This window comes from Passer domesticus, chromosome 6 (genome assembly GCF_036417665.1).
Source record: "Passer domesticus isolate bPasDom1 chromosome 6, bPasDom1.hap1, whole genome shotgun sequence".
Classification (NCBI taxonomy): Eukaryota; Metazoa; Chordata; class Aves; order Passeriformes; family Passeridae; genus Passer; species Passer domesticus.
The window spans coordinates 32,456,624-32,482,444 of NC_087479.1; the positions used below are offsets into that span (position 1 = coordinate 32,456,624).

The 25,821-nt window shown below is 43.9% G+C and overlaps 2 protein-coding genes and 2 long non-coding RNA genes across 4 annotated transcripts in view; 1 reads left to right on the top strand and 3 right to left on the bottom strand.

The window, feature by feature from the left end:
* The window catches only part of EIF2AK4 (eukaryotic translation initiation factor 2 alpha kinase 4), a 38,636-nt gene extending 34,931 nt beyond the window's left edge, over positions 1 to 3,705 (top strand). Inside the window, exons 37-39 of the mRNA XM_064424203.1 lie at positions 426 to 470; positions 1,547 to 1,671; positions 2,884 to 3,705. Of these exons, the coding sequence (XP_064280273.1) occupies positions 426 to 470; positions 1,547 to 1,671; positions 2,884 to 2,938 (225 nt within the window). The 3' untranslated portion in view covers positions 2,939 to 3,705. The remainder of the gene's footprint in view (positions 1 to 425; positions 471 to 1,546; positions 1,672 to 2,883) is intronic.
* A 788-nt stretch (positions 3,706 to 4,493) lies between these two features.
* Positions 4,494 to 7,687, bottom strand: SRP14 (signal recognition particle 14). Its single transcript, XM_064424206.1, has 5 exons — positions 7,566 to 7,687; positions 7,043 to 7,115; positions 6,238 to 6,350; positions 5,662 to 5,694; positions 4,494 to 5,326 (listed from the first exon to the last, which is right to left on the bottom strand). The coding sequence occupies exons 1-5, from the start codon at positions 7,587 to 7,589 to the stop codon at positions 5,237 to 5,239; spliced, it is 333 nt and encodes a 110-aa protein (XP_064280276.1). The 5' UTR covers positions 7,590 to 7,687; the 3' UTR covers positions 4,494 to 5,236.
* A 2,691-nt stretch (positions 7,688 to 10,378) lies between these two features.
* LOC135302122 (uncharacterized) lies at positions 10,379 to 12,494 on the bottom strand. Its single transcript, XR_010363820.1, has 3 exons — positions 12,296 to 12,494; positions 11,220 to 11,328; positions 10,379 to 10,561 (listed from the first exon to the last, which is right to left on the bottom strand). It is a non-coding gene; the product is annotated as an uncharacterized LOC135302122 (long non-coding RNA).
* A 10,628-nt stretch (positions 12,495 to 23,122) lies between these two features.
* On the bottom strand, positions 23,123 to 24,220 carry LOC135302123 (uncharacterized). The gene is made up of 2 exons (XR_010363821.1): positions 24,190 to 24,220; positions 23,123 to 23,765 (listed from the first exon to the last, which is right to left on the bottom strand). It is a non-coding gene; the product is annotated as an uncharacterized LOC135302123 (long non-coding RNA).
* Between the last annotated feature and the right edge of the window lie 1,601 nt (positions 24,221 to 25,821).

The following is a 25,821-nucleotide window of genomic DNA, read 5'->3' on the forward strand; positions in this document are numbered from 1 at the left end:
GACAGCTGCATGGAATAAAATTTAACAAGCATTTAGTTGTAAGTTCTTAAGCTGTAATTGCACCAACTATTGTGGTGGATGTAGTAACTTGTTCCTGCTGGATTTGCACTTCCATTTAAGTAAACATAGCTCGTCTGTATGTAGCTTTTAGACTTCACTGACCATGTCCAAAGGAGTTTAAAATGGTGTATGCTTTTCAGGAAACATAAATGCCTGTTTGCCTGCAACTACATGCAACCTTCCTAATGGGGTCTGTCATTAATAGTTTAAAATGTTTTAATAATTTTAAACTAAGTTCACAGTTTTAGCAGCATGAGTACTTCTCTGGAAATCAAAAAATCTGGCTCCCTTCAGTATAGCTCATCTCTAGTTGGCAAACTGGTAACAGAGAACGGTTAAGTATTGATTTATTGGTATTTTTGCAGGTTGATCTGCCAAAAGCAACTGTGACACACTTCTTATCGTTAGAGGTAAGCAATTAAGTATTGTTGTTAAAACTCTAACTGAACACAATAGATGATAAATTCTGTTCCCAATGAAGTGTAAAATTCACCCATTCTAGACTTCTCTTTCAAGTCTGAATTAGGTTTAAAATTTAAAAGGATCTTTTTTACCTAGGAAGCTTGACTTAGAAAAACTTCTTGTCAGATGTCCAAGTTACACAAGACAACATTAGGAAGTCCTAATCCAAAGCTCTGAGGTTTTTTTCCCCCAAGAATAGTTATCTAAAATTAAATCGTATTAGTTTCTGAAAAAGAGCAGTTAAGTATTAATAGCGGTTTCAACAAAGGTGTTCCTTGAAGCCCTTAATGAAGGAGAACCCAAAATACAGAGGCAATTATTTCAAATACAGTAGCTGAAAGATCCCTTAGTGAAGCCAAGATATAAAGGGGATGTTTATTATATCAACACCTTTAACAACTCAGGAGCTGGTCAGTGGTGCATGAAAGATGACAACACCAAAGAAAGGTTTCTTCCTTTCTCCAATGACAGCACTAGCTTGCTAGAGGGGTGCATGCCTCTCTACCCCCTAAAAACTCAAATTCAAGAATGGCATTGTACTAGAAGTGCATGTAGTACTTTCATACCTTTTGTCTGCTGCTCTGAAGCAGTGCTTGTCTGGTACCCAAAACCCAGTGAAACATTTCAAAACATTTTCAAAATACTTAGTTCATCCAGTTTGTATAAATCATGGAGGTACTTTATCACTTTTTGCTTAAAAAAAAATTTAAATACATGTGCACACGATCAGCTTGCATCATTCACTTTTGATCACCATTACATCACAGTTATTCTCTCCAGCACTGCCAAGCTGACATAGCCCTTTTCATTGCTTGTGCTGAAATGTGTTAAGCTGATCGCTAAATTAACTTTATTTTCTTTAAAAAATAAAGTTGCTCACGTTGTTGACATTTATCATGTTTCAAAGCTGTTCAATTAAAGAGCATTGACATTACACAGTATTCAGAAGGCTGCATCCTACCAGAAGTATTTCCTTCATATAAGAATATGAGACTAGCATAGTTCCTTGTCAATTTTTTCTTAGCTTGATGGAGATAGACAAGCCTTTGATGCTACTGTGAGACAACTGATGTCACGATGGCCCAAGCAGAGATCTTCATATTTACAAGCAATTTGTGATGAAATTTACAGTCTCAAAATGGAAAAGAGGTAAATTTGTTAAGCTCTTATAGGTACATAAACTAGATTTTTTTTCATTTTTTTTCTGTATTCAAAATAGAAGATAAGCTGCTCCTAACTTGTCTTTCACTTTCCCCTCTCTCTGAGGAAAAATACTCAGGAAATGTGTACTTCCTTCAGAACTATAGGACTGTCACTAACCCTCACTGAGAAAAATGAAGAATTTACATTTTAGAAGTCTTTTTAAGAAGCTCTAGAATATATTGCCACTTTATCTCACTTGCTGTGTTAATAAAAATGAATAGCAGACAATTATGAACAGTCAGGTATCCTGCCATACATAGTACATATACTTCTATATATGTAAGTATACATGGATGTATAATATATACATCTATACTGCTACATAAAAGCCCTCTTTTCTGATGAGAGGGACTCCGCTTGTCTTTTGAAAGCTCATGAGCACATTTAATTCCTCGTGCTTTGAAATACCATGGCAGTCAGGCACAGGTGGGAGAGTGCTCAGTTCCATGCAAACATGATGTATGCTCTCCCAAAAAGTACAGTAGAGCCCATTTCTGTTTTGTAAGCATAAAAATGTTTATGTTGAACTCACAGTCTGCCTGCTGGATTCTGGCTGATAGTCTGGACACATCCACTATGTCCAGTTTTAAACCTCAAATTGTTAAATGCTGCATGTACTGTCCATTTAAGACCCTGGGTATTTATGCCTAATGGGTTTCATTTTGTTTTCATTTTCTTAAATCTTTGTTCCACTTGAAAGTACTACTTAACCTTTAAATAAGACTAAAATTTTGGTTCCCTTTTCTCAGAAGCATCAAAATTGCTCCAGGTTTGCTGTTTACTAAGACAGCTACATTAGCAAGTGAATAATTTTTTGTCTTCATGGGGCTTGCAAGGCTGTGAGCAACAGAACCCAAACAATACTCCATACAATGCTGGGTATGAATATAACACAGTCCCTCACTATCTTCCCATCCCAGCTGGGGCCTGAGCACTATTGAGCCATAAGCCTTCAGATCACAGGAGTGAAAACTGAACAGGCAAGACCAATGGAAAGAGGATGAGGGCAAAATTGCAATCACAGCCAAACAAACTAAAACTTACTGGTTTTTTGCTAAATCTTTGCTGCTATCTTATTGTGAGGATTTGTCACAGGAATTGCAGCTTTCAAACTTGCAGTTTCAAAATACTAAAACTCATTTTTCCTTCCCTCTGCAGGGTTCCTGCACTTATCCTGTACAGTTACCGAGATGAGTACAAGGTTTTGTTTTAGTACTTAAAGCATCTTTTATGGGATGTTTCTACAAATGGACAACAGCGTTTCATCAAAAGGAATTTCAAAAAGCTGTAACAATGCAAGACAGGCAACTAGTGCCTTTGTCTGTGTCCAGATTGCATTTCATGTATAATATTGTCCTGGTTCTGCTCAGGACAAGGTTAATACTTGCTGTAGCTAGGAGGAGGCATGGCCAGGACCCAGTGGTTGATCTCACACCATTGCTGAGGGCCTCCCAGGTGGGCACAGCGTGGCAGAGAGCAGTTGGGTCCTGTTGTTTCTCTGGACTCGTTCACCTTTCCTGTACTCTCTGCCACTGGTATTGTTGCTGTTACTGTTTCCAGTAAATTCTTACCTCAACTTGAGCTCTGTATCTTCTGTGCCTCCCCATTCTCCTCTCCAGCCACGGCAGGGGGAGGGGATAGTGAGTGGCACGTGGAGTCAGCTGGAGCACTAACATAGAGAATGACATTCCTAAACCACGACAGATACAAAACTAAATGCTTTCAAAATGTGGAAGTAGTTGTTTTATAGGCAATTAAGGAGCAAGTCTGACTAGAGCCACAGATATGTATTATGCTACACAAATCAGCTGTACAGATGTAAAACTACTTTTTTACAAAATAGTTTCCGAATGCCTTTTATGCAACAATAGTACTGCAACAAGAAATGTCAGTTCTAGAATTATGAAAGAATGAATTACCTTTAAAAAATTGTTTTTATGTAATAAAAACTGCTGAGCCTTATTGAGATACTCATTACAAGCCTTTTGTGTGTCGTTTTCAGTTGTGTATTTTTAACTTACTATTTTAATTTATGTATAAAATATGGTAGATTTCAGGCTGAGTTGTTACAAGCCTGGCTGCCTGTGCTCATCCTGTCTGTACTTTTGCATTTGAATCAAGCAGCAGCTTCTGTGAGATGAAGACCTGATAAAATAAACCACTTTTCTAGACCTGCAGAGCCTAAACCAAAGACTTCAAAGACAAACAGTAACCGGCATGTGCTTGAGGCACAACCAGAGTTTTGAACTAACTTTCTTTACCCGAGTTGTCAGATTGGGTTTGAAGTTAAAGTCACAGTAATGATGCAAGTATCATAATTACCTTCTTGTAGCTATACTGTAACACAACCCCAGCAGGAAGAATGAAGCTGAGAAACTATGATTTACAGCAGTCATAGTTAACTACGTATTATATTTCACATCAAACACTGGAGGAAAATGCAGAAACATTAAGGATTTCTGAAACTACACTGGTGCTTACCCTCCCTCCCCCTTGGTACCTTTTGTTTAAACTTTCTCTAAGGCAAATGATTGCCATTTGTAGGCTCATCATATTAATAAATACCTACTTACTTTATCTACCCTTCTTGTAGCAAAGAAGGTGGCTAAGTTAAAACATGTAGAGCTAACTTGCAAGACAAACCACAAAACTTTGAGAACTGTGAAGGTTCCAACAGCAATGTCCAAAGCAGCAGACAACCCTAAAAACACAGATAACTGTGCCATTCCTAGCAATTCACCACAAGTCACATCAGCCATTACACCAAATCCATTTCTCATTATGTTTAATAGGAGCAATTACATATTTACTTTTTACATCTGTTCATATGAAGGAAGGAAAATTCAGATCCCTGAATAGACTGAAGGATGATGTTTTTTTTTTAAAAAAAAGTTTAGGTGACATGACCATTTTTAAGCTATGTCTGAAGGGAACATGATGCAGTCCTACCTCCCCCCACCCCGAGCCCAGGTCAGAACAGCTGCATCTGCATGGAGTGAAAGCTCTGCAAGAACTTGAGCACTGTGCTGGCTGCCTTGGGGATATCTGCACTGCATCATGTAGACGTGGCCCTCCGATTAAGACAGAAACAGGAAAGCAGCTGTTCCTGATAATATGTTGGCACCTGCTTTCCCTAGAATTACTGAGGCTCATCTATAAAACTGGGCATCTGTCACTGAGGCACCTGCTCCAGTCTTGTTTTGCTTCTGGTACAGTGCATTTCTCTTCACCCTGTGCCACCCTCCAGACAGGTTTTACACTGCAGAGAACACAGCAGCAGTGTAAGTACAAACCAGCTGAGTGTAAAGCTATTTCAGTAGAATGCTGTACATACTCCTGCCATACGACAACCCAAAGAAAGCACCTCTGCTCTCAGTTTAAACAAAAGTACTGATCACATCCCAGTTTCCTGCTGGAAGGAAAGCCAAAGACAAGTAGTAACTCAAAAAGAAATGGACTTTGCTTTGAGCAAGGGTCAAGTCTATTATAGTGATGGTAGCACACTGTCCCATCACTGTGTTGCTTTACTCTTCTTGGCCTTGCTTTTCTTGTCTTTCTTCTTCAAGCCATCCATGTTAGCTCTTAGCAAATTTGAATATGCCTGAAAGAACAATTAGAACCACTTAGAAGAACCCCAAATACTTAAATGGCAATATGCAAGAGGTAACATTATACGTATTACAGCCAATTATCAGTCTTTTCCCAGATAACCATGCTCTTACACCCTGCACCAGGAAAATACAGTTTCTAAACCAATGTACAAGGTTAGATAAAATAAACCAAGATTTTTTAAAACAGATTAAGATAAATGGGTACTCTTAGTTAGTTTCTGTGTCAGTTCAGCAAGAAATCAACCAGTTCACAGCTGTCCAGTGCTTCCAATAGACCACTTCTACTACTTACAGAAAAGGACGATAAAAAACATAAAAAACTTACCATCTGGAATTTATTTACTTCCTTTGAGCTCACCTACAAAAGTAATACTGGAGGTTAACCATGAAAACTCTGGCTTCTATTACAGACCAAGTATCAGTCAGTACATGTTTACCCACCAGTTACCATCTGGTCTTTTTAGCACCAGTTGGATCAACTTAAAACATTCAGCGGTCAATGTGCTGTACTGGTATGGCACAGGACTTCACTGATTTAGAAAACTGAAAACACTCCTCGATTAACAAAACCCTCCACAGGCCATTCATCCCTAAGTCACATGCTTTCACATGGGAAGAATGTGTAAAAGCATTCAAAGAAAGGTTTGATTCACTTGTGGGGCCATAAAAATGCTGCAGTTCACATTCTCAGCTATTTCTCTTAAGTAAGTTTTTCCTTGTGTCCTATCACAGAGCAGAGCTAAAGTCAGCTAAAGCCTTTCCCAATCCCCCATTCAAAGTAAACACACATCAGGTTTTCAACTACCAATTAACATTTTCTCAAGTTGCACTTAAAATATGGAGCATTAAATCAAAAACACACAGAGCAACTGGCCTTTCTAACTTAAAAGTTGTCACTTACCACTGTGCTGATTTTCTTCTTTCCATCAGTTGCTCTCAGGAGACACTTATTGTCTGCTGGTTCGAAACTTTCTACATGGCCTTTGCGTGGAACTGGTTTTGTTCGGCCATCGTCTGTATTGAAAAAGAATTTTTATTCTCATTTCATTAAAATCAACAGATGCCTTCTGATATGAGATGTTAAAAACTGCTTATGAGCCAATCTGTGAAACACCTTGGAATTTCAGGCCAAGTGAACTAATACCGCTGCCAAATTGCTCTTACTCTAGAACCCCAGAAAGACCTGTTCTGTAAACTCTATCTGCCAGAAAAAATGAAGTAAATCCTCCCCTCAACGTGCTGTATGCCCTGCCTGCTCGAGCAGCAGCATGCTTTAAATGCACATCACCCTGCTGCCTCCCGACTCACTACATGGCCTCTCCGGTGGTGCCAGGCTAGCCAGGAACCAGAGGAACATGAACACACAAAAGCAACACCAGAACTCTCCTTTCATAGAAAACAAACGGTTTTAACTTACTGTTTAACAATCAGAAAGTCCTAGTTTGAAAGTCCTGCAGTTTGAAATACAGTCTGACTCAAAGGTTATTACTACTGATACTACTAGTACTATTAGTCCTACAGCTTTTTTAGTTGTAGGACTAATAGTAACAGTGGTACCATCAGTGCTCCCGCTGACGGGTTTGTCCCTATGACCGCTCTTGTCTTCGGATACCCTGGATTGTAACTCTTATCGCTTAAAATACCTGGTGACAACAGTCAGGTTTATAGGAACACCTCTTTAACCCAGTAACAGACTCAAAACTTACATTTCTTCAGCGTTATGAAAACGCTCCCGGAAGTCCTGCACTTCTGGAAGAGCCTGGTAAGCTCCGTCAGGAACTGCAAGAGAAAGACGCGCCCGTGGCTGGGGCCACCACACGAGCAGCGAGCTCCGCTCCCCGCGGCGCCGGCCGGGCCCGGGCCCGGGCTCTCCCCCGCCCAGCAGCACCGAGGAACGGCGAACTCTCGCCTTCCCCACGCTGAAGCTGCAGCACACCAAGTCCCAGCCGGGGGCGGCTCGGCCTGCGGTTCTGACTCCGAGCACAAGCTCTGAGCCCCCCGCACCTCCCGCGGCCCCAGCGCTTCGGCCCCGCCGGGAGAGTGCCCGGGAGCCGCGACGCCCGCTCCGCTCCGCTCCCCTCCCCCGCAGCGGCTCCCACGCCGCCGGGGCCGGCGCGGGCCCGGCATCTCCGCGAGGCTTTGCGGGACCCCCCCCCCCTCTCTCACTCGCTCCCCCCTCCGCGGGGCACACGGGGCTCGCCCCCATTGCCGGCGGGCCGCGCCCCGCACCTGCTCGCTCTCCAGCAGCACCATCCTGCTCCGCTCCGGAAGGGCCGCGCGCGCACGCGCAGCGCGGGGGCAGCGCCACGTCAGCCGCCGGGGAGGGAGGGACCGGGCGGCCCCGCCCGCTGTCCGGCCCGGAGACCGCAATTCCTGCGGCTCCGCCCGCTGCCCGGCCCGGAGACCGCGAGTGCCGCGGCCCCGCCCGCTGTCCGGCCCGGAGACCGCGAGTGCCGCGGCCCGGCCCGGAGACCGCTTTGCCTGGCCCACGTGCCGCGGTGTCCGTGCCCGGGCCCCGGGAGTCGCTGTGAGGGCTCACCTGGGACCGGCCCGTCGCCCCCCGTGTGGCGGGGCTGGTGCAAAGGGCCCCACTGAGCGCGGCTGGCTGTGGAGGGCGGGATGTGAGACTAAATGAACCCCTGGATTTGTGCAAAAACAGCAGAGCGAAAACCTGTTCCTGGCAGGGCCGGGAGAGCACTTCACACCTGACACTTGAAGCTCCTGAGGGCTGGACTCTAATGGGAGTTTTCTGTCAGGCCCGTAGCAGGAGCACACAGAAGCAGCAGCACGTAATCCAGTGCCTCGTCGTGTTTATCGCTAGGAAATAGACCTATTTTTCCTCCATGGACATAACAAAAGTGGAAGATAATGCCTGACAGATTAAAAGGAAAAACTGCTCTCAGGCTGATAGGTGCTGGAGTCCCTGGGGAAATCATACTGTTCATTTGTGGGCTCTGCTCTGCGTTCTAGAGAGAACTGAAGTGCCTTCCTGCATTATTGTTCTCTTGGTGGGGGTGTTGTTTCGTATATGAAACAGCACGTGATAATGACAAAGCCTAGTCACTCCAAAAGTCCCTTTTAGAGTCCACGACTAGTCGCGGTCCCTTTGCAGGTTCAGCGGGAGGCAGTAGAGGGTGCTGTGATTGCACACACAAACTGAAGCTGCCTAAAGGACCAGGAAACAAATGCCCAACAAGCAGGTCATTACAACACGGCCATGGTTTATGAAAATCTACCAGGTTATTAAGGTAACTCCACAAGGGAAGTGTAGAGATCCAGCACTACTTTCCCCACAATCATGGATGATATCATCCTCCTGCTGCTTTTGCACTTGTACTATTTGCAGTTGAGGAGGAAGGCTTCAGTAAAATAAATTCCAGTGTTTCTCATGGCATTAAAAATCATATGAAAAAGGAGGAATACGTGTTATTGAAGCCTCCTGAAAACAGGCATTGTAAGGGGACCCCATCAGTGCTGTGGTTGGAAGTGCTGAGAGGCCAAAGCCCTGTAGCAGTGCAGTAAGTGAGGGTCCCTGCCCCTGCCAGCTTGCAGTCAGTGGGCACGCCAAGCGAACATGGGTGCGTGCATGGAGTCATTGCTGACACTTCTTCCTCTAACCCTGCCTGCTTGCTGGAGAAGTCGTAACACACTCCTGACTTAAAGGGGTTGTTTTGTCAGAAATCAGAGTAGGGTTGTGTTTTCAAGAGAGTCCAGAACATGGTCAGTGTAAGAGTGTTGCAGGTTTTTATAGGCAACTTGTGAAAGAAGAGCAGAAATGGAAAAACTAAAACAATTGCAACACACTCCCCCTTGGAAACTACCCTGGTCACAGGCACTGGAAGGCAGAAGTACATTTCCACTCACGCTTGCCAAAAGAGAAGATGGGTGGTCTCGTAGCTGAAACACAGGGACTACCACTGTCACCTGAATTCTGACTGTTGACTTCACTAGAGAAATCTCGTGTTGCCATGAACTGCTCTCCTAACTTCTCTGCGCCACAGCTCTTCATTATAAAGGTGGAGAAACATTATATGTAGTTATCCTCTCAAACCTTTGACACAACCAAAACTGTCAGTGTCTGTGGGAAGGACACCGCAGAGGCTTTTTCCCTGAATCTCCCCCTTTGTAAGGCGCTGCCTCTGTTGCTGAGGTGCACCTTCCCCAGCTGTAGTGGTGCCCACTTGGTGTAGCCGAGGTGGCAGTAGCAGTGTAGCTGCCACGTCAGAGACTGTGCAAAGATACAGGGCATCCACCTCTCCAGGCAGATTCCTTGCAGGAATCTGTGACACTAAAGCTTTGGTTCTGCTGTATGCTGGAAGAAGGGACAAAGAGGAAACTGCTGTGAAGAACTCCAGAGAGTTGCATGAAGTTTATGTTTTCCAAATCTGTTGTTTTATCAGCAATTTTTTGGAAAATATATTTGTCTCACTGCTAATAAAAGAAGTGGCTCCACTGAACTGCTGAATTTCTTTCCACAAGAAAGAAGGAGGATTTTTTTTTTCATGTGTGCATGTGTGTTAGCTTATCTTCCCGATCTTGAAGCTGTTTTTCAAGCCAGAATGTCACAATTTAATTGGGGGAGAAGCCTTAATCACAACTTGCAAACAAGGTGAAAATGGAACATTTTTAACGATTGCTTTCCAAAAAGTAGATGGAACAGGGGAATGCTGACATTGCTTTACTTTTGCCAAAGGCTGCCAACACTCTGAGGGAATAAGCTATTCAGCTGGCGAAAAAGTGCTGAACAAACACTGAAGGAGCTAAAGGGATACTCCCAATCCTGATATACTCGCTTTTCACTCTATCTCCTGCCCCAGTCTGATGTCTTTCCCCTCACCCCATGCCCTCACACACACAAAAAAATAAAAGAAAAAAAAAAGGGGGGAAATAGAAAAAAATAGGGAAAAAAAAAAAGAAAAAATAAGAAAAGGCAGGTTGGATTAAAACAGTAGCAAGAGGAATTGGTGGATCCTGAGAGTTGGCAGGGGTATTAGTATTTTGTAACCTGATCTGTCATGTGACCAGGGCCAGGCAATAAAAATAAGTCTCCTACCAGCCCTCCTGTTTGCTCAACTTTATTATATGGTGTCAGTGGAGATTTTTTTTTCTTCTTTTTTTTTTTTTTTTTGGCAAAAATTTAGCAAATGAAGCCACCTGAATCATTAAATCCTGAAGGAAATCTGGCAGAGAACTGGAGGCGGTTGTTGCTGCACTTCCAAGTTTTCCTGGAAGCAAAAGAAGAGAAAAGGAGAAGGTGAAATCTCTCCTAAATGTGGTGGGAGGGGCAGGAAGCAGAAAAACAAAACTATTAGAAGTAAATTAAATTCTTGATCAGCCTTAATAGAGGTTGGCAAAGATCTATTTGTATTAGCCAGCAAGGATTACTACTAGTTATGGACTAGCACACATATTCACACATATTCAGCTGCTGTGCACCACAGTGAGCAGAAATGTAATAACATACTGTAAATTACAGTTTGCTCACCACAGTGCTCAAGATGAGTTAATAACAGATAATGGCCCACAATTCACAAGTGGATCATTCTGGTAATTCTCTTTGATCTCTAAGTTCAAGAATACCACGTCAAAGTATATGCACAGGAAAAAGAGTCAGTGCTAGAGCAAGAGCCCAGTAACAGCCTCCCCCCCCTTTACAAATCTATCATTAGCACTGTAAAAACAGAGATGCACACCTCACTGCCTTACTGGCCTCATCAGATCTGAGATTAATAGGCAAAGGAAAAGCCTTCTGGAGCCAACATTTAACAGAGGCTGGTTGGGCAGAAAGACTCTTAACCCTGGAAGAGCTACCATATAACATCTCTAAGCCCTGTGCCAGGGGAATAGAGAAGAAAAATTTTAACAAGAGGAAGGAACACTTACTCTTTCTTTCTGATGTTAGGTGGATTTCCAACAAAGCAATCAGTTGGTTACATTTGCACAGGTGATTGTCAGTCCTGAGATTGGGTCTTAACCTTCTGTATAAGTGGCCCTTGTGAAAAGAAATAAAGGACATGCAAGGGGACAATGACAGAGACCTCTTGATCAAGGTAGATACAGAGGTACAAAGCAGTGTTATTCACCTCATCAGCTGGTAGAGAAAGAAAAATATTCTAAATACCTTATAGATTCCAACAGAGAAGTAAACGAGGCATTTTAGAAAGATCTTTCTGAGACCACATTATGCCACCAGAACGCTGCTGTGTGAGAAGCTTCTCCTGGTGAGAAAGCCTGAACTGATTCATTTACCCTAAGCTCTTCCCTAAGCATTTCTGTTCATTTTAGTGAATCCTTCCTATTCTATTTATTATAATGTCATATTAACGCCTAATGAGTTTCAAGATAGGTTAAGTGTAACCTTGAGTTCAACAGGCACTGACTTTCATTGTGTAATAGCAATGTTAACAGTGATTTATATTTTGTGAGGGAGACCAGGAAATAGATATGGATACATTTCTTAAAACTCTAATGCACCACATTACTATTGTAGTGCAAATCAAAACCTATCTGAGTGAGACACAAGAAGATTTTTTTTGGAAGAGACCTACATGGTTTTGAAGTACCATCCAGATTTTAGAAAGCTTCCCTGTCAAAGAAGATAAGGGATGTGTATTTACCCTATTATTAAGTGTCTCACACATGCTTGAAAGGGGTTCTGTGACAAGCCCCCATCTCACAAAAAATGGGGAGGAAAAAGCTGGAAGAAAAGCACAGATGCAGAGCTGTTCATCTGTACAAGTGATGGTGTCATCTGTGCTCTGTAAGACCTTGCAATGGCCTGTATGTCCTGAGTCCATGAATACTGCTGTAGTGCTCGACATACTTCTGGGAACAAGGAAATTAAAGAGCCAATTCATTTAACTCCCAAGGTGTGAGGAAGGGCCGAGAGACAAGAAGCACATGTCAATCTCATGTTTTTAGCATGAAGGACAGAACAAGCAAAAGACAATCTCACATACCTCCAAATCCAATGCAAAACACTGGAGGAAAATGGTCAGATAAAAAAGGAGAGAAATGCAATTTGAACATCCACCCTGTGTTTTGATTGGTCCTGGTAACTTTCAGCTGTGAGTAGAGCAGAGCAGAGTGCAAGAACAGCCTGTGCTGAAGGAGTGCACCTGTGAGGTGACACAGCTGAGCTGTCCTGCCTGTCCCCTCCTCCTCTCGGGCCTCGGCCTGTGGCTGCTGCCAGCACTGCAGGGAAGTGACACTGCTCTGCACACACAGACATCAGCCAGAGACGGTGTGGCCATGAGTGGGTTTGTGACATAAGCGCTCAGCATGGTTTCAGTGGGTCTGTGTGAGTCATCTGTGAACTCCAGAATGCAGGATCAAGCCTGTACCATATGACGCTCCTTCTGGGTGCTCTAGAAATGGTGTTTCAAACCTCTACCAAACCTCACATCTCCTCTCTCCAGTGGGAAGAGTATATCTAGTCACTTCATTTAATATGAATGACACAAAATGGGTGGTTAAGAGCTGTGCAAAGCATCAGGGAGGTAATTAAGTTAGAGCTCAAGAGTAATGAGGTGACAGAGATTAGATTGAGCATCATTTCTTTCACATCAATGTGTCCTACTTTCAGAAAGACAGAAGTGCACTTGTAAAAAATTTCCACCAGACATTCCCAGTGAAGTTAAAGGAATTTTCTTAAACTATATAAGTTTTTAAAAGACCAAATGAAAAATGTCACAACATAGAAAAAAAAAAACAAAAAACAAAACAAAACCAAAAACTAAACCAAAACAAATCAACGGGAATTTAGATCAGCAGAATGGCACCAGGGAGGATAACCTTGATCTTGATACCAGAGATCACCTGGGGATGTGTAATTAGAAAGGGAGCTACAATGTCACTGCTATCCTCCATTTGCAGTCTCATCAGAAGGACAGAAACCCCAGCAGCATGTATTCTCTTGATACCGTGGGGTGTTGCTGTCTCAGGAAGAAAAGGGTCACCTATCACCTCGCCAGCACTATTTCCTGCCTCTGTTGAGGGTGCCCAGCAAAGTGAGACCTGGCTGAACTTCTGAGGTTTAAGAATCACAACAAAAGCTGCAGTGCCTGTAAAACAATAGTTTCTTCATAGCTCAAGTAATGATGTCCAATACAAGATCTGCACACAAAGAAAAGACAGTCAAGTTAGTTACCAGATGAGTGAGATGACAGAGACTGGCTTAGATATCATTGCTCTCACTTCCATAAGCCCCAGTTTTGGAAAAGCAGAGAGGTTTTTTTAACTGTTTTAATCAGATATTTCCAGTATGATTCCCTTCTTGTAAGAGTTGCCAAACACACCTACTTCTTCAAGATTTAGTGGCACATTTTGCTCTTCCTTAAACACTCCTGCAAATGTCCCGACACTTTCTAGGAACAGGGTGGTGTGGGGAGGCCGCTGCACAGCCAGCTGCCCTGGGTTGGCTGGGTCAGCGGCTGGAGGAAGCCGTTTCCTGTTTTGCTGGTGCTCAATGCCACTTAACAATAGGGGGAAAGAAAAAACTGCAGGATCTAGGCATTGCAAAGCTGTTTTCTACATGAGCTGTGCGCTTGCCTTCCCCCTGTGCTCCGGACGCCCCCACCTCACACACCCATCCCCCGGTGGATGGCAGCGCAGCAGAGGAGGCAGAGACACTCGAGGCTGAGGTGACAAGGGCTTGAAGGTATCTCTGCCGTATAAACAGCCTGGACCCCATGTAAGTGAGTCTGAAACAGCAGGCTGGATATTACTAGTTTGTGTATTTTCTTCTGCCTCCTGTCAGAGAGAAAATCAGAATCATGTGCAGTGCTTCTGGAGCTTCAGTGTCAGCAAGCATCACTCGTGCCTTCTTACAACACCTAAAACATCTCGTCCATCATAGTAGATGGTTTTCAACACCATCCTGTGATAACCATTTCCAGCAGTGGTCAGTTCATTGGGGCAGGAACAGCACTGGCCGTGATTTCTCATTCTGCCTTTCTGAAACATGTCCTTCTTCTCTACTGATTTGCTCAGTGCCAAATCCTTAATCCACTCTTATCAGCGCATGGAGTGTTTTTACTCTCCTACTTGCCTACACACTCAGGCAACATCCCTTGCTAACCCTGACATAATTTGGTTCTGGTGATGTCTCTCCATATCCAAATCCAACCTTACTTACTGGCTTTGTTTATCAAAAGCTTCTTCTGAGATTAAGGGTTGCAGGGGGTACTCTCTCTGTAAAGCAGAAGAATCTAAGCACTGTAACTCTGAGTGGAGCTACTCAGAAACAGGAGGCACAGGTGCCCAAACCAAAACCTGGGTTTGTTGCTCTCCCTGTCCCTTTATTTCTGCCTCCCCCTCTGTTTCTGAATACATGTTGTCTTCAAAGGCACACAGGGCAGCAGACAGGAGCCCCAGGCAGATTGGAAGTCACAGGCTCTTTGTTAGTGCTCAGGCTATAGAAATCCCAGGTGAGTCACCCCTGCTTGCAGGAGCGGGTAACCTAGACATTGCCAATCAAGCTCGCAGAGCCTTAAATGCAATCCTGACAAGGAAATTATCAGCAGCAATGCAGATATTACAAACGCAGTTCCTTTGTTACTGCCTGTAGCCTTAAAAACTTCTGCGACAACTGACCCCTACAGCTTTCAAAGTTCAGGAGTGGCATTGCTTGAAGATACAGTGTGCAAGTATTGTGCTAAATTTACAGGATACTGTGCCAGAAACCTCCTTATCGAAGAATTTATTTCGTTAAAAGTTTTGTTTGTCTGTTTGTTTTTGCAGTGAAACCTCAACCCCACCTGTTGGTTTTGGTATGGGATTTTTTTTTCAGAGAAGTTATGACTGGGTTTCAAAGCCAGTAAAAAAGCAGTAAAATCTCCAGGACTTAAACTGCCAATCACAGAGAGAAGTTTTAGAGAACTCAGCCAGTGAGACACAGTAAATGTTGGGCATCTATTATGCTTAAACCTTATAATGACCCAACATTGTTTTATGATCATTTGAACACAGCAGGAGAGCTAAAACCCCACTGAACTCCATTGGAGGAAGAGTACTCTAGGTCTTTATGATGAACATTACAAAAGGGATATGTTTGCAAAAAAAAAAAAAAAAAAAAGCCCTCACAAATCCTAGGATGAAAGTGACTTTGTCTATGCTAAAGGTTTACCTAACATTGTTTTGCAATCAAGGTATGGTGTTCTCTCACCCTGGTCTTTCCTTTCGTTGTTTTCCCAGACAAGACTGAAGAGTATCATTAACGCAATTTCTCAGAAGGCATCTGTCATCTGTCACATGTGTTTATATATCCATGCCTACTGTGTGCAGTCTGGGAAAATCCCCTAGTGTTCTTGAGGGAGAATAAAGACCACAGGGATGAGCAGTGGCATGACACCAGCTACCCATGGAGCAGCAGTGTCTTCAGTGTTGTGTTGCACTCAGTACTCTTAGGACAAGTTAATTATCAGGTTAGAGGAAGATAATTAACATAGGAAACAACATCATTATTCAGCAAGACATCAAATGCTATCTCTGGTGCCTGTTACTCTTGCTCGACCAGTTCAGCTCTTAACAGTGTATTAGTCATCTGACCACAGTGAACATCAATCTTTCACTCCTCATTACACACTCAAATACAAGCTACAGTATAGACTTGCTCCATCCTGTAATTACAATATATAGCCGTGCTAGAAAATCTATTATGTCTAGAGGTTAGACTCAGAAACAAATTAATTAATTGCACTTTCTCCACTTCTAGGCTAAGATAAGATTTTGTTGCCTCTTTTCAGTAAAAGACTGCTTTTTTCTGTAATTAATGTGGTTTGCTGTAATAAACAGCATGTCAGCAAGAAACTCCTCATACAGGGGCAAGCAACAGGCATTCAATCATCACAGGGCACCTGATTATCAGTATTGTAAAGTTATCTTTTGGCAGAGAAGTCTTGGCAGCAAGTAGCCTCTTCGGTGTGAGATTAGCAGTTCTGCACCAGGCCAGAGGCCGAGTGACAGCTCAGCCTCTGGGTGCATGCAGTGGCAGTGCTGCATGGGGGGATGCACCCCTCTGCACAAGTCAAGTGCTGCTCCATTCCACTTGGTGACAAGGGAATGCCTTCATGCCTTTCAGAGGAGTACAAATTGAAATGCTGGATTTAAATTGGATTACATGATGTGTCAGATGGCAAATGTCAGGGTGGCCTTTGGACTATTTGAACACAACAGTCTGGAGAAAGCTAATATTTGGGGGGGCTATGTAAATAAGGTTTTCCTTGGTTTTTTTGCTCTGTGGAGGACAGGACTCCAAACTGATTCCCCAAATTCTACTGCTTGTGGATCAGTAGTGTCATCCTCCTAGGGACTAGGACTGCAGTGTGGCAGGAGAATGCACAGGTCTTGCACTCATGGGTGCTGTGGTTGGTGTGGGTTCAGAGAGGCACCAGAGAGACAACCCCATCCTGGCTGAGGAAGACACTCATTCTCCCAAGAATGACTTTACCTTTTCTTTTCCTCCATTCGCACAAAATTTTTCGGGGGATTGTTTCAGTTCCTTTTTTCCTTCCTTCAGTTTTCCCCTCTTGTTTCTCTCTGTCTCAGCTTTTTCTTCCCTATCAGTCACTTCTTTGTCACCACTCTTCACCATTCTCTGTCTTGCCATTCTTCTCTACCACAGTCATATACCTGGCGGTCACCCAGGATGGCTTTCACTAAGAGGGGCAGTGACCTCACTAATGTGGGGACTTCCCTGCCCCTGCCTCTGATGCAAGCTCAGGCACTAATGTCAGAGCTGGAGTAGCCATGGAGCAGTCGAGCTTGGAAGGTGAATCTTTTTGCTATTCAACACAGAGCAGTTCTCACATCCCATCACAGCCATGTCCAAAGGGAGAGCGTTGTGCTGCTTGTGGCATGGTGTTCTGGTGCAGCAGTTCAGGCTGCTGTAGGACCTGGGCACATCTGTATAAAACAATGGTTCCCTACCCAATGCACCCATAGCTTAAGTGACTTTCATAAGCTTAGCATGCTCAGAATCTCTAGTGAAAGCTGCAGTGCATTTGAAGAGCAAGTTGGGAAAGTCCCACTCTCTGCAGAATGAAAGTCTCTGGGTGAGGAAGAAGACAGGTATCACTTTCTCTCCCTTTCTCCACTGTTTTGCTCCTGGTCCTAAGCTACAAAACAAACCCAGGATTCCAGGGAACATTCAATCTGCAGCTTGTTCTCAGCTGATCCTGTTGCAGGGAGCAAGTTCCTGGCTGATTCACGAGCAGTAAAAATAAACAGTCTGGGAAAGGCAGGGAGGAGGGAGGGAGACTGGTGGTTACAGAGGAAAAAGTAGGAGCTACAGCAGCTGGTGTTTTCTTTGCTGGTTCTTTTCAGAGGATTTAGGCAGGTTGGAGATGTAAGTGATTAATGGAGAATGATAACACCTCACCCCCCTCCTCCTTCTCCTGGAAGGAACATGAGTCTTTATGCATATCACTGGTCTCTCAGCTTTAACCTTTCCAAGATTTACACACTCCATCCACTCCAGTGCAGTGCTGTGGAGCTGACAGCACATCTGGGTGTATTAACTGTACACTCTGCGGTTTTTGCAGATGCTCAGGGTTTGTTCTCAGTGTTTGGAAATGCTGCACTCAAAGCCCTGAGACTTCTCCCATGGAACTGACCAGACTGAAGACGAGCTGCCACACAAACTTGAGACTGTTTTTGGTTTTTTCTAGCCTCTTCTGTGCATGGAGTAAAGGCCACAGCTCTGTATTGCAGAGCACTAGTAAAATGTGCCTTCTCAGTGGCTCCCAAAGCATATTTGGGAATATTTTACAAGCAGCAGAAATCCTTTTCTGTCCCCCTCCATCACTATGTCAACTGCTTTGCCAAGTATTTCTAGGGATCCCACCCTCAGCACTGCTCAGGGCTGATCCTATCACAGCACGCTTCTGTTATGTTCTGCATGGTGAAAAGTCTGCTTTCCTCCTGCCTTTCTTGCACTGGAGAAAAGCAGAAATAGATGGGCAAAGGCACATGCACAACTTAAGCCATTGATGAAAAGGTGCTGCAACAGAGGTTTGTGTTACAGCTTTAAGGATGAGATTCCCACCAGGAACAACATAAGACAAAAGTTAAGGAGATGTTATTTATTACTTGTCTTAAGCAGAGCTGATGGAGGCACAAAATTAATAATAATAATAGTGTGCTACTGAAATTTACTGAAGGTGAGATGCCACATCAACAGAGAGGATGAGTAGAATACCAGGAAAAATGTGATAACTTCTGAAATTCACAGCATAGAAAGTCATACACCTAGGCAGCAGAAGCTCCTGCTGCAAAGACACAGTATTTGTAACAGTAGTGAACAGAGACCAAAACTTATCCATGCACTGGACACAGGATAACTGAGCCACCGGTGTGACACAGCCATGGATATATTAGACAAGATACTGCAGCTGATTAGAAAAGCATTTATCACCATTGTGTAAGGCAGTATCAAAACTTCATCCAGAACAATGCACCCAGCCCTTGTCACCCATATTTACCAAAAAAACAGACCATAACTCCTGATGATCAGGAAAATGAAAACTGTCCTAGAAGACTGTAAAAGAAACTGATTTGAAAGCAACAAAACAAGAATGGACAGCAGGGACAGGAGTATTTAAATATGTCAGAAAACAATGGGGAGAGAGAATTAGTAATTTAAACTAAATCGTGACCTTAACACAAGAACAAGATGGTATATGAAATAATGACCAGAGGAACAAGATTATATGAAAAATTTCCATTAAATTTAACAAGGAAAAAATAGAGAGAGCAAGCTTAGGATGGAGCTTCACAAATTACTAACATATTATGATGCATAAGGTCCCACCAGACCTTTTTCGTCACAGGGTGATTTAATTTTTAATGATCAGGACAGGACACTGTGAGGTACTACTGAGAATGGGAAGCTGTCATATCTTGGTTCCTGCTTGAAATTCAAACCAAACTGAGTCTGGCTGAAGGAGAAACACCCATCTGTTGGTTGGTAGCTTCTTTGGAAAATGAGCCGCTTTGCAACTCCAAATGGGCAGTTTTCTATATCATGAAATCACCACTGCCAAAAGTGGGGATGGTGGTAAGATTTGCAGGCAATCTTTCTAGCAATGCCAAAGATTGCCTGGACAAGGAGAACAAACAAGCAGTATCTGTGTGCAGTGCAGTGGAGAGTGCTGGGTGGAAATCACACAGCCATCAGCTGATGTTACCTGGCCTGAGCCCAGAGAAGTCCCTTGCATCTCCCAAGAGTGCACTCACCACCTCGCACTCTGCTTGTGGGGCAGGAGGACAAGAGGCCTGGTAAAGGCTGAGCTAGTCACAAACACACTGGAACTTTCTTCAGTTTTAAGACCCAAGACTGGCTTTTGCCAAGACAAGTTGGCACATCCCGCAGTAAAAGGGAGGGGGAGTGCAAGGGCGTGAGGGAGCGGGGTGGAGAGGGAGACCAAGAGAGACAACCGGTTATCTTTTTTTCTACCATGCTGTCCTGTGAGATAGGGGAAATTTATAATGCACGTACATACTCCAGGTTTTTCAAGGGTTGTCTCCAGCTGTATATCATATTTCCAGGGGTCAAATGTTTATACATTTTGTCTACAAGAGTAAAAATGTGTATTTTTATTGGGGAGTGACTGATCACAGGAGTGAGCCAGAGTGCAATACATTAAAGAAAAGGCAAGTTGCTTCACTTCTGTGAGGTTAGCTAAGTGGTGTAGACTCTGTGCCCCATCTTGACCAGAATTGGTTTATCAGTCAGACCACAATACCTTGACTGCATTGCATCCTTCCTTCTGAACAAAACCAAACCATCTTGAACAACACCTGAGGACACTTGTTTATTAAGCTTATACCAGTTTTGAGAATTCTGACATCTTTTGATATGTAAATGCTTTCTTGGAATCAGTCTGCCCACAGAACCTGTTTAACCTACAAGACAGAGTAGTTGCAAGCAGCACATCACATACAACTTAATGTAAATGATACTGCAGCCATATTGATGAACTTCATCCAGATGGGCACTCTAGATCTTGAACACAACCAAATTGGCTGGCTATCTATAAAAAGCAATATAGCTTTTCTAAATAAGTTTTCTAATTAAGTTCAACAAAGATAGGTCTGTACCTGGGACAGGACAAAACTAGGTGTACATACAGATGGGGTAACGAGACACTTGAGAGCAATGCTGTGGAAAGGGACCTGGGGTCCTGGTTATGGCAAGTTGAACAGGAATCAGCAGTGCCCTGGCAGCCAGGACGCCACCTGTGTTCTGGGGGGCACCAGGCACAGCATCACAGCCAGGCAAGGGAGGGCATTGTCCCCTTTGCTCTTCTCTGAGCTGGGGCAGCCTCACCTCCAGTGCTGGGGGCAGTTTTGGGTGCCACAGTATAACAAAGATATAAAGTGTTTGAGAGCATCCAAAGGACAGCAACAAAGATGGGTAAGAGTCTAGATGGGAAACCAGAAAAATAGTGAATGGGATCACTTGGTCTGCATCCAGGAGGAGACTGAGGGAAGACCTCATAGCTGCCTGCAGCTTCCTCATCAGGAGAACTGGAGGGGCAGGCACTGATCTATTCTCTCTGGTGACCAATGACACAACCTGAGGGAATGGCCTGAGGATATTAGGAAAAGGTTCTTCACCCAGAGGGTGTTTGGGCACTGGAACAGGGTCCCCAAGGAAATGGTCACAGCACCAGCCAGGCAAACTTCTAGAGGCATGTGGACGGTGCCCTCAGGCATATAGTGTGATTCTTGGGGTGTTGTGCACAGGACCAGGAGTTGAACTTGGATGATTCTAGTGGATCCCTTTCAACTCAGCATATTCTATGAGTCTAGGTTTATGAGAAGGAATATAGTCAGCTCTTTAATGTTGAGAGAAAGAGGGGGAATTAGAAGATTACTGCAAAGAGAAGTCTTTGCTTAATTTTAGAAAATGGTAAATCCAAGTACCATTTGGATGCACACCACTATGAGTCTGTCACTACAGGACACTGAACACTCCTTGGTATTACCCACAGAGGTTTTTATCCAGTTCCTTCTCAGAAATTATGCCACCATTCCTTCACAAAGGAAGGATTGCTGCTTTGAAAGACAGATATTGCTTATAACTCACCTTTACTGAGGAAGCTTTAGGGAACAAGGTAGGATTTCTAAGGCCTTGAGCAACCTGGTCTAGTGGGAGGTGTCCCTACGCATGGAAGGCAGGGGTTGGGATTGGGTGATCTTTAAGGTCACTTCCAACCCTTAACATTCTATGATACTTCTGCCAAAGCCAGAAGTCCTATGAACAGCCTACAGGCAAAACAAATACACATTTCTCACAGGGTAAACTAACTGCTTCTTACTGGTCCTACTTCGGTTGCTGCCTCCAAAGGCAGTTTTGTTGTTGTTTTTCAACAGATTGCCTCAGAGTTGATGGAGAGATACTTCCCATGGGATGACAAGCCCTGCAGCCCTTTAGTCATCCTGCAAGCATCAAGCATGCAGCACTCCCAAGAGGTGCTGTAGTACTGCCCATGCCAGATCAGCTCTTCCTTCTCTGACCTCTGAGTTACCTAGTGCTAGGTGCTTGTTTTCCATGCTGAGCCAGTTCAAGCTCTTCCCACTCAGAACTGCAGTACTTGGGGTCTTCTTGTAGCTACCCTTGAAATAGGAGGTCTGTCCCACTTGGCCTCAAGTATCTTTCTGGGTACCTCACTGCATACTACACAAACACAGGCACTCTCTGAGTTACCAGTTCAGCCAGGAGCAGGCAGAGGTGTGGGCTCTGAGACATGCAGGGCCTGCAACAACTGGCAATATGTTTGGCACAGCACAAGGCGTTAAAGAAGACAAAGCTCAACCACAGGGGGAAGCCATACCTGACTTCCATGTGTGTTAGTGTAAGGCAGGCAGCTCTTGAGGACAGTGTCATGTTTTTATGTGTGTTTAAACAGAGCCTAGCACAACAGAGTCCTTAATCCAAACCAGAGCTCTTAAGTATCACAGTAATTCAAATTAAATAACACTTACAATGCACTTTCCCTCTCTATTCACCAGGTCAGGCACGAGGGAAGGCCCCTTGTTGTCATTGCTGGGAAGGAGCTGGGCTTCACATCGAGCTGGGACACATCTTCAGGCTAAGCTCAGATAGTTACTGCCCATTAGCCAGGCTGCCCTGCTGGACCTGCAATCAGGCTTCCTCCTGAGAGGAGAAGTATGTTTAGTCTATACCCAAGAGAAGTGTTAATGTCATTTATCCTGTGTTTGCCCCAGTTAAAAGCACATGTTTGTACAATTACCAGGGTTCAGCTAACACTAGTATTTTTGCATGCCACAGCAATTTGGCTGTGTCAGAGTCTACAGGACCTCTTTTAGAAAACAGATAAAATGGAGTTGGTAGAGAAAAGTTCTCAGCAGACATTTGCTGAATGTGTACTTTTTAAAATAGTCCATGCCAGTTGCTGTCACTAAATTTAATGAAAGTTCTAAGACTTCTGGCAAAATATTCCTGATCCCAAAAGAAAATACATTTCAGTCATTTCCATCTATTCTCTAATCCAACATTATTAGTTGGCCATTTCCCACAAGCAGAATGCTGTACAGCAGGTAATCCTGCAGACACAAAGCTTGTCACAGTTCATCTCTTCCATAAAACTGCATTATAGTGAATGATAACTGAGGATCTGCTTGTGAATGAGCGTATCACCTCTTCTAGTTATAGGAGGCAGGGAAAAACTATTAAAATAATTAAACATACACATCTACACATATGTAAGAACACACACACATATATATAAGAACTATTAAAAGAATTAAACATACACATATACATACACAATCAATAACAAAATTTTACTAAAAAAAATGCAAACAGTGTTTGACCACTCACTGAACTTGGCTGACAGTAGAAAATCACCTTCACAAATAATATCATCATTAAAAAAAAATTAGACCCATTATGTCCAAGTAATATAGAAGATAATACATATAGAACAAACATGCAGCATTCAAATTACATTCAACAGATGTGTTCAATTAGCTGCTCTATACAGGCAAGATCATTTGAGAAGAAGACGTTCCAGACACTACACAAGATCAGCATTGTGCCTTTAGCACTGCAAAGTTTTGAAGAGGTTTAAAGAAGGGAGCAAGATTAAGTTTGCTTATCAGTAACAGCTTTTTTGGAAGGCAAATGTTGAGAAAGATGAGCGATATTATGATAAGATTAAAAGTATGTCTTTTGGTTAGGACCCTGGATGAGTTCTGTAGGTAAATACACTGGGTTAATGGTCTCTTTCATATTGAAACAGTATCCTCAGCGGGATTTGCTTCCTCGGCTGCTCTCGGTCCCCTCCCCCAGCTCTGTGACATGAGAAATGCAATGTTCTTAATGACTGGAGCAGGAGGAATCTTGTTATTGTGGCTGCATCACCCCTCCAGGACACAGTTCAGTAGAAGTTTGTCATGTGGCTGAGCAGAAACGATGAATGCAGGTTTTATGAAGTTCATTCCCCAAATACAAAGGCACAGGGGAAAAAAACCCACCACATTCATGGCTACAGGCTGCGAGAGTGCACAGTTCACAGCCGGAGCTCTCCATTGATCACTGTCAAGCTGCTAGCTGCAATGCACCTGCGAGCTCTCCCCCACTCCCGAGCAGCAAGCCTTTACCTGCACTCCCACCTGCATTCGCAGCATCTTCCCCCCACCCACCCATCTCCTCCTTTCCCACTCCTCTACTTTCCTAGCTGAGGGCATTCTGATCTTTAGTGTCCCTCTGATATCCAGGTTGTGTCTAGGGAGAGCCAAATCACCCCTCTGCCTAGAGGCATGTGGATATTCACCAGTTAATACCCCCACAGGCTTGTTTCTCTGCTGCCCTTGCCTGCCTTACCTTGGTATTGCCTCATTTCCTGTTTGCTCCTAGCAGCCACCTCCTTTGCTTTAACTCTGGGTTATTATGTAGGCTAATATCAAACAGGTGGAAGGGGTAAACATTTATAAAAAAAACCCTCTGAGCAACCCAACGTGTCCTTCCTCTCCTCAGTGATATTGTCAGGAAATGGGTAATAGCTGCAGGTGCTAGAAAATGAACTACATGTATAAGAATGCCTGGAGTTTGAGTGTCAAAAATATACAGACAAATAACTTTTACTGTGAATAGGTTGTTCTAAATAGGTAAGCACTAATGCAAGGTCTCTTTGACAAAGCACCCCATGCACACTTCTGCTGTAACAGCAGTTATCTTGCTCTGAGGCCCCAACATCATAGGATGGTTTGGGTTGGAAGGGGCCTTAAAGATCATCTCGTCCCAACCTTCTGCCATGGGCAGGGACACCTTCCACTAGACCACGTTGCTCCGAGTCCCATTTAACCCGGCCTTGACCACTTCCAGGGATGGGACATCCACAGTTTCTCTGGGCAACCTGTTCCAGTGTCTCAACACCCTCATAGTAAAGAGTTTCTTCTTTCTTGGACTGGGAACTGCCACTCTCTCACCTCACTTTATTCTGATGTCTCCCCAGTGTGTTTCCCTCTGCAGGATGTGGGGCTTTGGTTGTGGGAAGCAGGTGACAGTACCAAGAAAGGCAAATGCCCTCCTGCTGTAATATGTCCTTAGGCAAGCATGAGGGTACCTATGTGTGCACACACTGGTCTGATCTGATCCTTGGAGGTTCATGAATGGATCAGATGCTGGGCTTTATAGGTTAGGCACTTGGAAATTAAACTCAGAAAATTAACAGTTTTCTGACATATGCTGGATCATTTAGTTTGTTGGCATCTACGTTACAATAACTTAAGGTGCTCTTTTCCCCAGGAGAAAGGCAAACAAGGCATAACAATATCAAAAGTCGCTCCCTTGGCTTTACTTGTCAGCTCAGGTCTGGGAAAACATATCCCTGAGCCCATTTCACCAGCTTTACTTTGGAAATCAGTATAATTGTTGGCTGTCAATAACGCACTCCATTTACTGCTCTCAGCTGCTCAGGAGGACATGGCAGACTCTGAGCCGGGTAAGGTTACTGCATGATAACAGCAATTCTTAAGTCAAATAGGATAATGGGGCTCTCCCTAGATGGTGACAAGCTTTGGATTTCCCAAAGAAACGTGTGATTGTGCCTGTGTCTTTGCCTGCTGTGCTGAAGACTCTCCCCCTCTTCTCCTTCGCAGGTCTGGTTCCCCAGCCCCAGCCCCAGCAGTGGTGGAGCTGAGTGGCTGTGGGCACTGGATGCTGATTAAATTCTGCTGACTGAGGAAGATGTCAAATTCTACCCAAAGCAGAGAGCCGCCAAGGAAAAGCTGCTTTTCTTTGCTTTTGACAGCTGGAGCCATGAATTTAAGCAGAGGGCTCACCTTCAGGCAAGTCAACAGCTGGGCAGGGAGCAGTCTCTCTTAAAGAGAGAGTACACCGTATTTTGCTGGAGTTCAGTGTTGCCAGGAGGTGAACGAGTTGAAGTGCACGAGAACATTTATGTAAAACCCCAGGTGCAGCTGGGTTTTTTGTTGTCGGGTTGTTTTTGGGTTT